General features: G+C 55.7%; 3 protein-coding genes and 1 non-coding gene across 5 annotated transcripts; 2 read left to right on the top strand and 2 right to left on the bottom strand.

Annotated features, from left to right (window-relative positions):
- Nucleotides 1-39: 39 nt before the first annotated feature.
- Nucleotides 40-2,056, bottom strand: LOC117649100 (RNA pseudouridylate synthase domain-containing protein 1-like). Of its 2 annotated transcripts, none has more exons than XM_034391540.1 (4): nucleotides 1,925-2,056; nucleotides 712-955; nucleotides 339-618; nucleotides 40-264 (listed from the first exon to the last, which is right to left on the bottom strand). In XM_034391540.1, exons 1-4 carry the CDS (start codon nucleotides 2,039-2,041, stop codon nucleotides 105-107), a joined length of 801 nt encoding a protein of 266 aa, XP_034247431.1. In that variant the 5' UTR covers nucleotides 2,042-2,056; the 3' UTR covers nucleotides 40-104. The 2 variants fall into 2 exon arrangements, with proteins under 2 accessions (XP_034247431.1, XP_034247432.1); XM_034391541.1 differs by lacking the exon at nucleotides 1,925-2,056 and adding an exon at nucleotides 1,050-1,897.
- Nucleotides 2,057-2,569: 513 nt separating this feature from the next.
- On the bottom strand, nucleotides 2,570-2,935 carry LOC117649495 (BET1 homolog). The gene has a single exon (XM_034392363.1). The coding sequence runs from the start codon at nucleotides 2,933-2,935 to the stop codon at nucleotides 2,570-2,572; it is 366 nt and encodes a 121-aa protein (XP_034248254.1).
- Nucleotides 2,936-4,608: 1,673 nt separating this feature from the next.
- Nucleotides 4,609-8,257, top strand: LOC117649417. The gene is made up of 3 exons (XM_034392199.1): nucleotides 4,609-6,464; nucleotides 6,560-6,676; nucleotides 6,757-8,257. Exons 1-3 carry the CDS (start codon nucleotides 5,085-5,087, stop codon nucleotides 6,958-6,960), a joined length of 1,701 nt encoding a protein of 566 aa, XP_034248090.1. The 5' UTR covers nucleotides 4,609-5,084; the 3' UTR covers nucleotides 6,961-8,257.
- Nucleotides 8,258-11,368: 3,111 nt separating this feature from the next.
- Nucleotides 11,369-11,441, top strand: Trnar-ucu. The gene has a single exon. It is a non-coding gene; the product is annotated as a tRNA-Arg (tRNA).
- Nucleotides 11,442-15,948: the final 4,507 nt, after the last annotated feature.

Genomic DNA, 15,948 nt, shown 5'->3' with positions numbered 1-15,948 from the left:
TTTATATTATTTGTTATTATATTTGCACTAAAAAAAAACTATCAGATCTTTTTTCTTTAATCTCTCATACCTACATTTTTTGATTTGGTTTTTCTCACAAAGGATTATCTCCTTTCTTCTGACCAGTTCTCAACCAACTGGTATGTGTCTTCATTCAAAGAATGAACAAGCTCTTGGGCCTGCCAATTCCCATCCAGCTGCTCTTCTGTAAAAGGGTCGGGAGTCTGGATTTCTAAGCGCTCCACATCATTTGGAATAACAAGCCTGGAAGAAAAATTTTATTAGAGTAATTATGAAACAAAAACTCATTGATGTTGATCAGCGAGTATAGACCATACCGAAATGAATGGAGGTACATCCTGGGTGGAGACAAGTCAGAGCGATTGCTGTAGGTGTAATCCCCTATGATTGTGTGTCCAATGTGGGAGCAATGAACTCTCAATTGATGCCTTCTGCCAGTGTAGAGCCTCAAGAGCACCTTGGTTCCTGGGTCTCCATTATACAAGCCCCTTTCAAGTACGAGTAACCTAGTGTGAGATTGCTTTGGCTCGACGCAGTGCGGTCCTTCAACACACATCCGATTACTTGTACCAATTCCATGCTCTCTATCATCTTTCCCTAAGTATCAAAAGAATTCATTTTCATTTAACATCAGAAGCAGGTCAAATTAGAAATTTCGATTATGAAAGGACTCAAATGAAAAAGGCATACCTATTGGATTGTATATGTCCATCAAATTTTCTTTCACATGTCCTCGTACCAGTGCCAAGTAGTATTTAATCGTCTGCTGATTCACAAATGCCCTGCTAGCAGCAGCACAAGCAGCTTTATTCAGAGCAACACACAGTGCACCACTACATGAATAATCAAGGCGATGTACGAAGTAAAATGAATGAAATAGTTTGGGGTTGATAAGCATGGGAAACGTGTTGCAAAGCTTGGAGGCAACGGTATCCTGAAGTAAAATTAGAAACAACATAATTAGTAATAAATTTCAAGCCTTCACTTAAAATCCAGAGATTTTAATGACATGTTTCATGCGTGACTACCATTTTTTCAGGGTCATTGCTGTTAATGAGACAGTCGCAGTCCTTGTTAACGACAATAAAATTTCCACTTCTGTGCAGAACATCTAAGAGTGTGTGCCCCATTTCAAAATAATTCGAGTAACCAGACTAGAGGTTGCTAACTAAGTATCACATTAAAATTTTATACACTAGAAGCACGAAGCCTTTCGTCTCCAGCTGCTCCAAATAAAACTATAATTACATTAACCACAAATGAGTGCTCAGAATGAGCACAATAGACGTCAATCAATATGTTGGTGAGCGTGACACCCCATAGTTCAACTAACAGAAGATTTAAAACTGGTATTACTGCGTAGGGTCGTCATTTTCACATGCTATTCTAACTTATTTTTTTCAGTCAATCAAAGTTTTCGTCCGAATTTTGTGGCGTTTCACGGAGTGCACGACGTAAACAAGTGGAAAGAAAAGTGGGGAGGAAAGGGGAAAAACAATTGAAACTGTAAGAAATCACGTGACCAACACATCGGCTTGAAGCCAACTATCAATCATGCTAAAATCACCATGAAAGGAACGCACGTAGCGTCCAAATGTGCAAATAAATCAGTTCACGACGCAATATCACTGGCATTGTGTTTCAGGCTCAGAAATAATCCCGGCCTGACGTGAACAGCGAGACAAACCGGTGTTCTTCACACTTGAGGTTTCCTGCACTGCGTTCGGGCCGCGCGGCGGGGAAGTCAAGCTACGGCAGGGGTGGGTCCAGAAGGGTTGCACCTCGGTTGCACTCCGCGACGACATCAACGAGAAGCCCACGACCACGCCCACGTAGTGCCGCGCCGCGCCGCGGACAAGCCGCGGACGCAAACACCGACAGACTGGGCGCGTTGTGCACTCACTCCATGTGGCTCCAGCGCGCCGGGTAGGCAGGCAGCCCATTCGACACGGCGCGGGGGCTGCGTGACCGCGGCGTGCTGGCTGCCCGGCTGCGACCACGACGACGTGCAGCTCGCCATGCCGTGCGTTTGTTGCATCAGGCTGCGCGGCCAGTGCACCAGCACGTAGACTGTTGTTGTTGTGGGCCGGCTGGGCGGCCGCCGCGCGGGTCCAGACTTGTGGCGGTGCCAGGAGGTGCTAGCTGTGGCGGCCGGCGTGCCAGAGGCGGGCCGTGCAGGTCACCGAGTGCCCCGCGGTGCCCTGACTCTGACTCATCGGCTGTCATGCCTGGGGATGGTGCGCGGTGAGCGGCGCCGGGCACATCGGGGTGCGACAGTGCGACGCGGTGCGAGGCTCGTTGCGTAAGGGTGGCGCAACAGCACGCGGGTCGCACGCTGCACTGCAGGCCGACGAGCGGCAAAGACGCAAAATGCGCGCTGCGCGGGCCGGACGGGCTGGACGGGCCGGACAACAACACGGCACGGTCAACGCCTCGTCCACGTCCACGCCGTTCGGCGTCAAGTTCAAGTTCGACTTTGGAAAGCAGACACTGGGCGGTGGGCAGTCGGTCACCCTCTTCAGACAAACACGCGAACTGAGCTCCATCTTCACCGGAACCTGACGACGCACCACACGGTGGCGAAGCACGCCACGGAGAACAGGAAGATGATGACGAAGTAGTAGTACTGGGGGCTCCTGGCGAGGTGCGCCACCCGGGTGACGGCCTTGTGCAGCACGCCGTCCGTCCTGTCCAGGTCGTCGTCGAGGTGGCCCAGCAGGCTGTTCTGGTAGCGCACCTCGGCGCCGATCTCGATGGACAGCGAGCGGAGCAGGCGCACCCTGTCCTGCAGCTTGGCGGCCAGCGCCTGGTTCTCCTCCTCCTGCAGGTTGCGGCACAGGTAGCGGATCGGGTGCGACTGCCGGGGGTCGGCCGACACCGGCCCCGTGTACGCCACCTTCTTGTAGGTGCCCATCGCGCGCCGGGCCTTCGGTCCTTCCTTCCGGTGGTCGTCGGCCGCGCCTCCCGGTGCCGTTCTCCGCGTGCTCCACGCGCCGCCCCCGAGTCCGGCGAGCAGGTCCGCGACGGCTGTCCCCTCGTTCCTCGCGATCCTCGTGCTGGCGGAGCAATGCGGCGAGGCGGGCGAGGCCAAGCGAGGCGACGGGATGGCCGGCTTCCGAGTGCCTCGTGCTCGCCGTGACCCCGGCAGTGCTCTAAGACGCTTCGCACGCTTCGCGCTTCGCGAGCTTGGACACTGGTGCCCTCCCTGCCCTGCCCTGACCGCCCCGGGGCCGCCTTATCGGGAACAGAGAGAAAACCAGAGCAGAAGTGCGCGGGGCCGTGCAGCATGGACATGGACCCCTGGCACGCCTGGAGGGCGTCGTGAGCAGCAGCCCCTCGCTCCCTCGTCAAACGGCTCAGAATGCAGCCTCTGAAATTTACGTCCGAAATATCCGGGGTGCCAAGAGGCCAGCCCCCCTGGAGCAAAGCTATACATATTCTAGTCAACGGGTAGAAGCCGCGCCCTCGTTGAGATTGGGGCACTTGTACTTTCGCCGCAGTGGCGCGTGCCGCTTGCGTGCCGCCTGCGTCACAGGCGCCTCACGCGCCACACTTGCGGCCCTTGCGGCGCCAAGCCGCGCCGCGCCAAGCCGAGTCCGAGGCCTTCCGCGGCCTTCCGATCCGAAACGCTCTCGGGGCCAAAGACCCCGCCTTCGCCTGCCTTGCCTGCCACCGCCGCGGTTCAACGCTCCCCAAGTGCGAGATTGCCTTTCCCAATCCGTCTCTGGCAGGCCCATTCCGAATTCTGCTTTCGATCGCGGTCTCCCTCACACTCACGGGGCGTTCCGTAGGGGTGCGAGAGAGACAGAGCGACGAAGCACTGTCCGGGACCGCGCAACCACCAGCGCAGCTGTTGGCACTTCCCTGTGACGCGGGGCGATGCCGTAAGATTGGCCAATGCAGGGGGACGTCCAGCACCCACCAAAATCAACCGATGGGTGTCTGTGGCCCGCGTCACGCGTCCGCTACCTAACCGCCACCGTGCTCTATCTGTCTCTCTCACACACTCTTATCCCCGGTTGTCGTCCTCGTCGCTGCCTCGATAACGCTCCAAGCGCTCCCATGTGAATGATGCTAAGGTCGGGGCGACGGGCGACGGTCGTTCGCTGCACCATGACGCAACGCGCGCTCCAGATGTCGCCCCACCGCGTCACGCCAGTGCAAAAATGACATCGGGTTCCAGATCAACAGCTGAATGGCAATGTCCTGCTGTGGTGAATGGCTGGTTCACTTTTAGGCTGTGACTCAGGCGTTCGGATCAACCGAATTTTCCCGGAATACATTTCGCCGCCGAGACAAGGTCAAAGAGTACGTTCCCCCACGCCCGGCAAGGCGGTCAGAACCCTGGCCGCATTCTTGCGACCACTCTGCATGAGGCACTGAAGTTAGTTTAGTCGCGAATGGTCAGGGAAAACTGCCACTGAGTAACTGTCATGAATTATTGATGGATTAAGATCATATCATGATCGCGCCAAAGTCGAAAATTCAGCCCTTTTAAAGCATTCTAGTGGTCGTCTCGCGCGACTGTACGTCGACCGAGAGATCCCCCGGCCAACAGGAAACCCCGACGCTTCGAGCGAGAATGAGAAAGATCGTGTCGTCATTCTCTCTCAAACATGGCGGCGTAAATAATGTTCTGTTGTACTTGCGTGTCCGAGTTTGCGAAAATGTCTGAATTCAAGCTGTTTTCTTCCTCCTGCATTGAGAAATCTGATAGTTGCTGTCATCGCCTTTCCATTGGATATATTTTGAGTGGTGATCTTTGTGTCAGAGACGATTCTTCTGTGCCTGAAACCAACCCCGTCCGGATAAGGAAGAAAATCGGACCCCCGCGCGCCGTTTTGGGAACAGCTGCTGAAATTGGATTAATCCATTGTTGTGCTGCCTCAAGAGGGATCGAAGAGTTTTATTAGAGTGAACTTGTGAACAATGTTACCTGCTAGAGGAAACTCCTACGAGGCCATGAACACGAAGCTTTGTCTGTTTAGTGAAATCATCACAATGGTACCTTGGCCCTTGAAGAAAGATTTTTAAACAAGTGTCTTCAGTGTCACTTTTCTGAAATGGCGCTACCAATGGGCTTGTGTCCTGACAGCAAGAGGAGTTTAAATTTCTGCTTGCTTAAGAAGAATCAAAATACTACAATGTTGGACAAAAGTGGAGGTTGTGCAGTTTTCTCCACTTCAAGTCCCTGCTCACCCGCTGATATTGGGCTCAGCAAGACATCAAAATTCCCTGCGTGTTTGCCTCAGCCGTCATTCCATACGAGGACTTTATTGACAAATTCTTTTATAGTAGGTGGATTCCTTGGAAGTAAGAGTCAAGGACGATCAACCAATAGTCCCCTAAGTGTTTTGGATATTATTCCAGATTTATTTAGCGTTGCTGAGTGTTTGCATAATTTCCAGCATTGTAATTTTAGCTCAGTTTCATCTCCTCCCAAAAAGAAATTTGCTAAAGGGGAAAGCCTTTCTAATTTAGCATTGATTAATACTTATGAATTTCCTGTGATTGAAGACAAGACCTGTGAAGAAAGTAGAGTAGACAGCTCGAAGCAATCGTATGCTGAAGTAGCCAAAGCTGCCACTGGCAAACCAAGTGTATCCGAAAGCAGCAAGGGATCTAAAGGCTTGGCAGACGCTTGCTCAAAGCAGAACACACCTAGATCTGGTTCAAGAAAGGACTGCGCTAGACGCCGCTCCGACACCGCAGATCACCGAAGCAGTAGAAGAAAGTCCAACAAGCGGGAACGAAGCGAGAGTTCATCTTCAAGAAAATTGTTTCCTGGCAGCATACCATCACCATCCACAGAGTCTCAACTAGAACCCTTCAAAGATCTTCGATTGTGTCAGCAGGAAAAACATTTCAGCCAACTCCAAAGTGCTGCCAGTAATAGAAATTCTAGGAAATCAGAAAGACATTTTAGTTCTTCAACCAATCCTAATAAAAGAGATCGTTTGCACAGTGACCAAATAGAGGGTAAACACCGTCCCAAGAGGCGATCAAACTATCGCACCCATTGTGATAACAAGCGTGGTAACCGTGCTAAGAATTTTGACTGTGATATTGATAAAATTAACTGGAGAACTGGTGAACCTATTTCTGGCAAAATGGGTCCTCAAAATGATTATGTGAATGGTGAAGATTATTTGGCTGACCAATCGTGCAACAACAGCTGCACCAGTGAACAATCTAACGAAGTTTGCACAGGAGAACCAAGGAAGCCTGATTTAATGTCAGAAATCTCCTGGCATGAGCTCCCAAGTGCATCTCCTAGATGCCGACGTCGCAGTCTATCTGAATGTTCTGTTGGCAGTGAAGACAGTTTCATTGTCTTCCAGTCTGGAGGAGCACCTTCTGACTCCCTTTCTGACCAGGGCAGTGATTGGAGTGACTGTGATTCTGATGACTCGTTTGAAAGCGATTCTGAAATGTCAGATGAGGTAGTTACATTTTACATTTGTGTTACTTTCTGGCTGTACTTTATTTTATATCTTAAAGATAATAATGCATTTATTTCGATTTTTGTGGTTTTCAGGATGATATGTGCGATGGACTGTATACTTCTGCATCAAGGCTCAAAGAAGTCAATGACCATTGGCAAAGAGAATATGAAGCTATTAAGGATCCTGCACAGAGTATCAGTGGCAAAAAGGTATGTTTTTAAAATAATTCATCAAATTGATGGTCTCAAGTGAAATGTGTCTTCTTTTAACATTTGTGATATGCTTCCAGGTTTGCTTCAGTACTTCCAAACCGACTATTCATCGAATGCTTGCGTGGGACTTCGCTTACCGTATGTCACGGCCTGGACCCTGGGAAGCAATGGGTCGGGATCGTGAGCGCTTCAGGGCCCGGATTCGTCAATATGAGGCAATTTTATCTCCAGTGTTGACTTCTGAGCACAGAAATAAAATCTGGAATAGGTTTCACTCCTAATGCTATGTACCAATATTCATTTGAAGTGGTTAAAAAGATGGTTGTTTAAATTTTGGTGAATTATTTTGTCAATGGGGTATTCTGCTGAATTCTGAAACAGAAGTTATAAAGAACTAAAGAAGCCGTCAAACTACTTCTGCACTTGTGCAGAAGTTGTTTGGAATGGGTCAATACAATTTTATGCAATTTGAGGACTTTTTTCATTCCTCTTCCTTCCACTGTAGAATTCAGCAGAACACCCGATTACCAATAAACAATCGTTTTCAATAGTCTCTCTGCAAACTTGGTCTTGAAATGTGATTCCATGTCATGTACAATCTTATGCATTTTGTGTTAAGGAATCATTGTGAATGTGATGAAACTTAAATTCTGTCAACAGCAATATTTTCTTTTAGATGCTGAATATTTTTACTAGTCTAATTTTGTGTGTCTTCTTTTTTCTGGTAAAATTAAGTTATTTGTGTTATGTGCTCAGCCCATCTTATTTTTCCTCATTATTCCATGGCCTAGTGCTTAAAATTTAAGTGTTGCTTTTACTTTTCCAAATAATTATAAATTTGTTATCACAAAAAACATTTTATTTCCAAACACCTTGGTTTCTTTACCTCGACATTATTTTGATCAAGCACCCATGAATGTCAAATCCCAAAATGATAAATGTTGCACAATATGTTCTAAGGAGTGCCCTCACTTTCTATATTTGTGTTTGGGTGTTGGGCTCTTTTCATGATGATTTTGAAACCAAATGAATGATGTTTGGACCTGGATGCACACAAGTTGGTTGGATTTTATCTTGTGTTAAGTGAAGGTGACTTACTTCAATAATAGTAGGTTGCATCTCTAGTACCATATAATCTCTTAGCACATAGTTACCAGATCATCTTGATAGTCCAGTACTACCAAATTTCAAAAGGGGACTTATGTGGGTTTCTTCTTAATTGTTGTGCTATGCACTGCTTATCTATCTTTGTTTTATTTTGATAGTTTGTGCATTTAACTATCATGTAAAAAATGAGTCATTTAAACAAAATTAAAATTTTTCTCCTTGTTGGGAAGTATTTGGTTTGCCTTTATGTCCTTTCTAAGCAGCATGTGAAGCAATTTGCATTGGAACTTTGTTTTATGGGTTACTATTAGCTTTAGAGTTATTGAGCTTTCACTGAAGTAATTCTTATAAATTGCTTATGCCTGGATTACGTTTTGTGTCCTTACATTTGTGATTCTTCAGTAATGTAATCCACAAACATAATATTATTTGTAACTGCTGTGCAGAAATATAATATATACAATAATAATATATGTACCTGTTTTATTATGTGTCACGGAAAATGGGAATCTTTTAATCTCAATAAAGAGTGTGTTCCTAATGTACATCTCTCTATAATAATTGGCCTTTACCATCAGGCACAGTGAGACGAGGAAGGGAGTTTGATTCACAATCTTAGTCATGCGTGAGAGCGCGCGCTTATGAAACAGTCTTGCACAGGAGAGAGAGAGAGAGAGAGACACGAGTGCTACTAGTGCCCAACCGCAGGGCCCGAACCGGCATAAGATCAGTTGTGGTCTAGCCTTTCAAGTCATGTCAAGCAGCGGTAGGCGCCTGCGAGGTAGGCTACCCAGCGTGCTGGGCAACACGATGGGCGCGTGGCCTGCCGGGCGCTGCTCGCGCATGTTGCCAGTCTGCCTTTTTCTCGCAGCGTCATGGTCCTGGCAGGACTGGTGAGTCAGTCAGTCAGGCAGAGCCACTCGGGACGCGCTCGCAGAGTACCGGCCGGTGCCGGTGGCGCAACTGCACAGTGCACAGCCTAGCATCCTTATCTAGCAATCAGTTCATTTTCTTGAGTGTGGGCGGGTGCGGGTGGGGTGTGAGGAGGAATGAGGGGTTGGAATAGCAGTCCGGTCATGCCCGCCGCGAGGTAGTTGAACATAGAAATTAGCAGCGGTCGGGGGAATACCCCACGGCCCTGGCGTGTCCGTCGATTCAGTCCACTCCTCGCGGTTGGCGCGCCGCTCCGCTTGGGCGACACCGAGACAGGATCGCTCGCTACTCTACTCCTATCCGAACCCGCTCCCCGTCGGGCTTGGAGGAGGACAGCCTTGCCTGCGGCCTGGCCTGAGTGACCTGGCCGAGGGGAACAGCGAAGCGAACCGTCGACCAGGGTTCTGGAACCTTCTTCGGGGCTGGTAGACTGGCACCACTGGCACGGCGCCGCGCCGGCGGGAACCGGGATACGACCCGGTTGGGGCGGTCCGGTTCAAGTGGCAGTGGTGGCGGCGTGGCGGCGCACCGCGGCCGGCCGGTACGGGCTACGGGTGGTGCGGCGTTGGGGGGTCATGTCACGCCCCGCCACGCCCCGCCACGCCTCACCTCGACGCGACGCCGACGGCGTGATCCAAATGGACGATAAAACGCGTCTAATCGACCACATCTCATCGCGGGGCCGAATAAAACTAAGTGCAGAGTGCAGTCGCCTCGCCTTCCCTCGCCCTGCAGCGGCATGGCCTGGCGTTTCGCCACTGCGGCTGGAGGACGCACCGCGCCGCGTCGGCCCCGGTCCCCGGTCGGCCCCCAGCTGGGCCGGGTCATCGGTGCAGCTCGGAGAGCTCGGAGCACTGCGGAGCTGCGGAGCGCAGCGAGACGGCGGCGGGGGCGGCGACGCGATCAGTCGAATCCTCCCCGCGTCACTGAGTGCACCGAGTCACTGCCGTCACTCCGCGTCGCCAGCCACGGCGCCACGGCCTCGGGGAAAGCGGGGATGTGACGGGCTGCAGACAGGGCGACGAAACGACTCGACTCTTCTGAATCGCTCAGCAGGCTTCTTGTCGCGGACTCTTGCGCCGCACCTTGGCCACAGAAAGGAACTTTTCTCTAAGGGCGCCGCGGCCCTGCTAATCGCGTGCACCATCGTCCCTCGCCGCGTCCTGCGTCGTGGCCCGCACGTCCTGCCGGCCGCCTGGATGGCAATCCTTGACTCCCCCGCCCGGCCAGACTCCTCGGCCTTGGACGGCAAGGAGTCGGTGCGCTGCGACAAGGCATGGGCAAGGCGACGATGCTTTTTGATCGCGGTCCCGGTCCGGCGGGCCCGGCACCCGGCGTCGCGCAGCCGAGTCCGCACTGCAGGGAAGGACGGAAGGCTCAGCGCGGCAGGCCCCTCCACCTCCACGAGTGAAAGAAAGGGGTGGCCGACGTGGCTTGCGCAATGCGCCAACGCGGAGACCCAAACGCACTGCGGCCCGGCCCGGCCCGGGTCACCGCCGTCACCGCGAGGCACTGCTTGGGCAGGACGCGGCGGCCTCCAGACGGTGCCGCAGCAGGCTGGTTCCGAACTGCGCTTTCGTCGCGCGCTCTCACCCTCTCTCTCGCACTTGTGGGGGCGCTCGAAAGGGGTGCGAGAGAGACAGGACGAAGCGGTGTTCTGAATGGCTTTGCAGCTGAGTTATGGCGTCGTCGGGGTTGACGCCGTCCTGCCCGCGCTGCCCCGCCCCGCCCCACCCCGCGCCCCGCGGCCGCCTGGCCACCGACAAACCCCGCCGGTTTTTGCGGGCCGCAAGGTTAGTTCAGGATTCAGGAGGGCCCTTTTGCTTTCCATTCCCCCTTCCCCTTTGGAGTACGCATCCTCGAGTTTCCTGTAGGTCCGCGCCGTCCACGACGAAGCTCCCCGACGAAGCTCCCCGAGGCCCCTCCCCCCGCCACTTTGCAAGCGAGTCCCCCTGCCCGTCCAAGTCGAAGGTATAGGCCCGTTTCTTCTTCTTCTTTGCACCTTATTTTTTCGAGGGCGGTGATGCAACAGGATGGGACGGAGAGACTCGCCGCCGTGCCGCCCTGCCGCCCGCGTCAGGAACCCGCCGACCCGGGCTGGGGCTGGGGCCGTGCTGGGGCTTGCCGAACAATATAATGCATTCTGCGATCGGCGAAAGTCGTAAAATTGCAACTGACAATGCTGTGCGTCTGTCTCTGCGCCCGCGCCCCTCCCGACGCGAGACCCGCTGTGCCCGCCATGTGGGTCAAGGGAAGAGTCCGATACAGGACGGCGTGCGCTGCGGCGTGCAATGATGCGTCGTCTCTGTCTGCGACCTGCGACGTCTGCGATGAATAAGTGGGGCCCACACGCACGCACGCGGCTGCTTGTACGCCCGCCTGGCTGACGCCGTCCTCCTCGCCGTCCTCCTCGCCGTCCTCCTCGCCGAGCCGAGCGGCCCGGAGCGCCCCGGGCGCGCCTCTGCTTCCGAACTTCCGAGCCCCGAGCGCGGCGGCAGAGCGGACGCGACGATCCACTAAATCCCCAATCCGGTGAAGGTCGTGCGGCGCGGCCGAACCTCGTATTAACGCCCCCCGTCCCAGAGCCCCAGGTAAACACGACGCCGTAAAACAGCACCTGTTGCTCGCCAGATGCCTCGCCGCTTATCAGTCCCTGTAGCGCAGAGGATAGCGCGTCGGACTTCTAATCCGAAGGTCGCGGGTTCGATCCCCGCCAGGGATGCCTCTTTTTGCAGGTGACCCCGCGAGGTGCGCGCTGTTTCAGCTGCCTGGAGTCTGTACCCTCGCCGTCATCCGCCTCCGCGCAGTTTGTCGATCCGCCGCGTCTGCCGCGTCCGCCCTGCCGGTGGCTGCCTGGATGCTGGATCCACTCCCAGTCTCTCTCCGCCGAAGTCCAAGTCCAAGCCGAAGCGCGCAATGGAGCATTGACGCGGAAGCGCGGCCCTGAATGGCTGACTGCCGAAGCTGCCCGCCGTGCCGCTCTCCAGGCCGCTCTGCAGGCCGGCGCTGTGCCGTTCGGACATTTGCCCGCTATCCGGTTCCGGTGCGTTGCTGTTCCGGTCCACCGGAGAGGCGGCAAAACGGAAATCGAACCGAACTTTGGCATCGGCCACAGTCACTCTCACCTCCCCGCTGGCAGGCACTGCTGTTGGCGCCGGCGCCTCTTTCCCGCTCTTTTTGTTCGCACTGGAACTGGAGAACTGGAACTGGCCGCCGCGAGAAGCGCGCACTGCGCCACTCGCAGTCACTCCAGCGACAGATGCAAATGCGTCGGCGCGCTGCTCGTTTGCGGACACCATTTTTCTCGCCTCGCTGCCCGTCGCTGCCTTCTTCTCCTTCCGGTGAGGTGTCCTAGGCGGCGTCCTGAGGCGCGGCGCGGGGCGCGGCGGGGCTCGCCAAGTGTACGTAAAAGTGACGAGGATAACCACGCGGCCACGCCAGGCGTACCAAGGCGGGTGCCAGGCGGGTAACGAGTAGACCAAGGCGCCATAAATCCATCACAGTAATGATCTGTTACCGCGTTACCACCCAACGGAGTAGCCCTCGGCCCCCAGACTCTCCAGGTCGTTCCAGGCGTCGTTCCAGGCGTCCTGTCCCTGTCGTCCTGCTCGGCCGTGGTCCAGGAGGAATTTACTTCCTTCTCTTTCCTGTGTCCCAGACGGCGCTTCGGATTTCTAATCCAAATGTCGCGAGTTCGATCCCCACCAGGTGTACTGACTCATTTTTACACCACGGCGTCGACGTTGCGAGCCCGGCCCTGCGGGCTCCGTAACCATGGGAAAAAAAGATGCGGCGAAAAAGATCCCCGCGGGAACAAAAAAACGAGGTAGAGTTACTCGGGCCGGGCGGCACGCGGCACGCTCCATGACACGGTGTGTTGACTCTGTGACTGTCGCAGATTTCCGCGGTCAGTCCCACCGCCACGCCGCGCCGGGCCAGGCCGGGCCATGGAGCCATGGTGCCGCGGTGGTCCTATCGCGACGCCTATCGCCGCGGTAACCATGGCGACCACGGGGCACAAAAGGACGGACTCGAGAGGGGTCCAGTCGTTTTCCGGGTTGGCGCGTGTCAACGTCCGCGCCTCCGAGGTACCCGTCCACCGCGACCTAGAAACGGCTCGAGAAAAAAAATTGATATCTCGTGAAATGCAGGGGAAGGAGGAGGGGCTTGGTGTCCGCGTCCACCGCCACGCCGCCGAGCCAGACGTAAAGTTTTATGGCGACCTACCTAACCCAACAAACAACTTGACGTGACATATTTTCCGATTCCGCGGGCGCGGGCGGCAACAACCAACAACCGGTGCCCGCCCCGCGCCGCCCCGCTGGACGGTGTGGACGGTGTGGACGGTGTGGACGGTGTGGACTCTGGCCGGGGCAGCCCTGAAACGCACCGCGCGTGCAACGCAGTGCGACGCAGTGCGACGAGCCAACAAGCCCTGCAGGTCCTTCGGCCGTCCACATCCCTTACGTAAGGACCGCCCCGGCCGCCCGCCGCTCATACGCTCCGACGGACGGCAACCGGTTAACCGGTTCAACGCGGACCAAAAACTCTGCTCTATACTGGTTATGCGTCTCCCTCAAGATCGTCTCGCTCCTCGCCACCGCCGGCCGACATTCGGGCCTCTATCGGCCGGGCTGGGCCGGGCCGGGCCCGCCCCACGCGACGAGTCCCTTTCTCAACCCGCGAGGGTGCGGGACGCCGGAGCCATTCGAGCAGTGCTGCATCTCTGTCGCACTCACAAGGCGCCCCTTAGGGGAGCGAGAGAGACAGGGCGACGAGGCGCTGTTCGGATTCGGATTCAGTCTGACTGCGAGGCGATTAATCCAATTCCGTGTGGAAACAATCGGCGCGGCGAGGACCGGGAGCCAGGCTGTCCTCGCGGCCCGGGCGGGACGGGGGCGGGGCTGCGCTGTCGGCCACCGAGTGCAAGGCTGCGTGGCTGTGTTGTGCTGACCGCCCCGGCCGGGCCAGGCAGGGCCGGGCCGGGGACCGGGACACTTTGTCACGAAAATGTGTCGCCGTGATACATGTGGTCGACGCGGTGGCTCGACGCACGGCCTGCCGTCCTGCGGACAGAAAAGGAACAAGAGACGGCGGGCTGTTCGTCGGGGGCCCTGGAACTGGAGGCCCTGAAACTGGAAGCCCAGGAGCTGGAGGTCCTGGAGCTGGAGGCCCTGGAACTGGAGGATTTGGAGCTGGAGGCCCTGGAACTGGAGGACCTGGAACTGGAGGCCCTGGAGCTGGAGGACCTGGAACTGGAGGCGCGCTACTGCACTGTACAGGCAGGCCGGGCAGGCCAGAAGCCAGGCGGCTGGGTAAACGGCTCCGCGAACTCCCATCTGCTTTGCAACAGGTGCGGTAATTATTTGCAGGCAGACAGCCTTGACAGATGGACGGACGAACAGATAGACTGACGAACTGGCGCCGCGGTTCTCGAATGGGAAGTGCACTTTGAAGGGCTGCTGCGCTCATAAGTTTTCTCGCTCTAGTACTTCGTCAGAGTGCCCGAGTGTATATTCAAGATAATGTTCCATTCCAAGCCGCACGGCCTGTGTGTGCAACCAGATCGCAGGCAGACCACCGACGCGGCGGGCGTTTCTTTATTTTTACTTTCAAACTATTTTTCCTCTTTTTACTTTGTCTTGTCTGTGCGGCCGCCGCGCTGCCGCCGCGCTGCCGCGCCCATGGCGGGCTGATATGACGGACCGAGCGCCACCTTGCCCAACCTCCGCTGGCCTCGTCCCCTCCCCCCCCCCACTTCGGGCCACCCGCGCAAACAGACAAGTCAAGGAGCGCAGAATGGGAAACATTGCGACAACGGAGAAAGACGCGAGCAGGGAGAGCACGCACCGCGGCACGGGCCGGACGGCGGATGCGGTCACCGGGCCGCCGGATGCACCCGTCTTGTCGGAGCAGCTAGAGCTAGCCCCTCCTTTGCGACGTCTCCTGCCCGGCCCCATTGTGCACAAGACAGAGAGACAACCAGACACATTAAAAAGTTGTTTCTTTATTATTTTTTGCGGGTGCATGGCACGGTGCATCACGCCCGAGGGGGCAAAAACTCGCGCAATCATGTGTACACGGCCCCCGAAATCACACGCGAATCATTGAGAATCACGCGAAATCAAGCAATCCGAAATCAGCCAAAATCAGTAAAATCGACCGAAATTAGGCAGAATCACACGAAACCAGGCCAAATCAGTCCGAAATCATTTCTTTGCGAACACAATCACACGCAATTACGCTCAACATCACCCTGGTGCGTCGCGAAATAAGGCAAAATCAGCCATGAAATCAATTAAAACCATGCGCAATCATTGCGTTTTCCGAATCATGTGTACACGAAAATCCCGAGTTTTTGTCCCCTCGATCACGCCCAGAGGAATTATGCTGGGTGCGTTCCAGGTTGGACAAAGTTGCGAAGCTGAGCCCGTGCGGCGGCCCGCGGGGAGGGGGAGGGGGAGGGGCTAGGTGCACTGCCGGCCGAGGGGGCGGAAGGGGGCGTGGCGAGGACGGGAACGCGTTGCGACAAAAACCCGCGAACCTTCAAAGAGTCGCGCGACCATTTCCATCTCGGTCGCAATTATCATCCATTAGGCCCGGCCGGCGGTGGCGCGAGGCGGCTGGACTCTCCAGGACTCGAGGTGGGCTCGCTTGATAATCAAGGCATACTCGGCCTGCTCCGGGACGCTGCGTTTGGTCGGCACGTCGGCGCGCCGCCACCCCCGATCGCGCGGCGAGTCGGGGGAGGGAGGCTGCGTCCAGGTTCCTGCCACGCAGCACGGCACGGCCAGCACAGCCCCAGGCCCCACCGGCCGGGTGGCTGACTCACGTCGCGTCGCGTCGCGTCGCGGCGCCACACAATGCCCCGATGCCGCGGTGCCGCGCCCGCCTCACTCGCGAGGGCCTTGGCGGCCTACAGGTGCGACCCTGCAGCGCGGCCCCGGACAGTCGCTCCGTCTCTCTCGCACCCCTGCGCGAGGCCCCGCGAGTGCGAGAGAGACGGAGCCGCGCTGCGCCCTGCTTCCTTCCTGACCGCGCCACATCCTTCACGCCCGAGGGCAGCGACTCTTTTTATTGGGAGGAGAGGCCCCGGCAGTGCCGCCCCGGCACCGAACCGCCGAAATGCGTTTGCGTGACTGCACGCGGTGCACGCCGAGGCGTCTGCCTGTCTGTTGTTTTCATTCCCCCTCCGCGGCACTTCACTTCCGAGCGGCCGGCCGAGTGGT

The sequence above is a fragment of the Thrips palmi genome, unplaced genomic scaffold, assembly GCF_012932325.1.
Source record: "Thrips palmi isolate BJ-2018 unplaced genomic scaffold, TpBJ-2018v1 HiC_scaffold_4, whole genome shotgun sequence".
Lineage (NCBI taxonomy): Eukaryota > Metazoa > Arthropoda > Insecta > Thysanoptera > Thripidae > Thrips > Thrips palmi.
The sequence above is the reverse complement of the archived record's forward strand: the minus strand, read 5'-3'. Positions and strand labels throughout refer to the sequence as shown.

What these genes read in the sequence shown, in the direction of transcription:
- LOC117649495 (XM_034392363.1), bottom strand. Translation starts at nt 2,935, where the DNA reads ATGGGCACCTACAAGAAGGTGGCGTACACGGGGCCGGTGTCGGCCGAC.
- LOC117649417 (XM_034392199.1), top strand. Translation starts at nt 5,085, where the DNA reads ATGGCGCTACCAATGGGCTTGTGTCCTGACAGCAAGAGGAGTTTAAAT. An exon ending in ATTCTGAAATGTCAGATGAG is followed by an intron (nt 6,465 to 6,559) that starts GTAGTTACATTT and finishes TGTGGTTTTCAG; the next exon opens with GATGATATGTGCGATGGACT. An exon ending in AGAGTATCAGTGGCAAAAAG is followed by an intron (nt 6,677 to 6,756) that starts GTATGTTTTTAA and finishes ATATGCTTCCAG; the next exon opens with GTTTGCTTCAGTACTTCCAA.
- LOC117649100 (XM_034391540.1), bottom strand. Translation starts at nt 2,041, where the DNA reads ATGGCGAGCTGCACGTCGTCGTGGTCGCAGCCGGGCAGCCAGCACGCC. An exon ending in GGACATATACAATCCAATAG is followed by an intron (nt 619 to 711) that starts GTATGCCTTTTT and finishes TTTGATACTTAG; the next exon opens with GGAAAGATGATAGAGAGCAT. An exon ending in ATGTACCTCCATTCATTTCG is followed by an intron (nt 265 to 338) that starts GTATGGTCTATA and finishes TTTTTCTTCCAG; the next exon opens with GCTTGTTATTCCAAATGATG.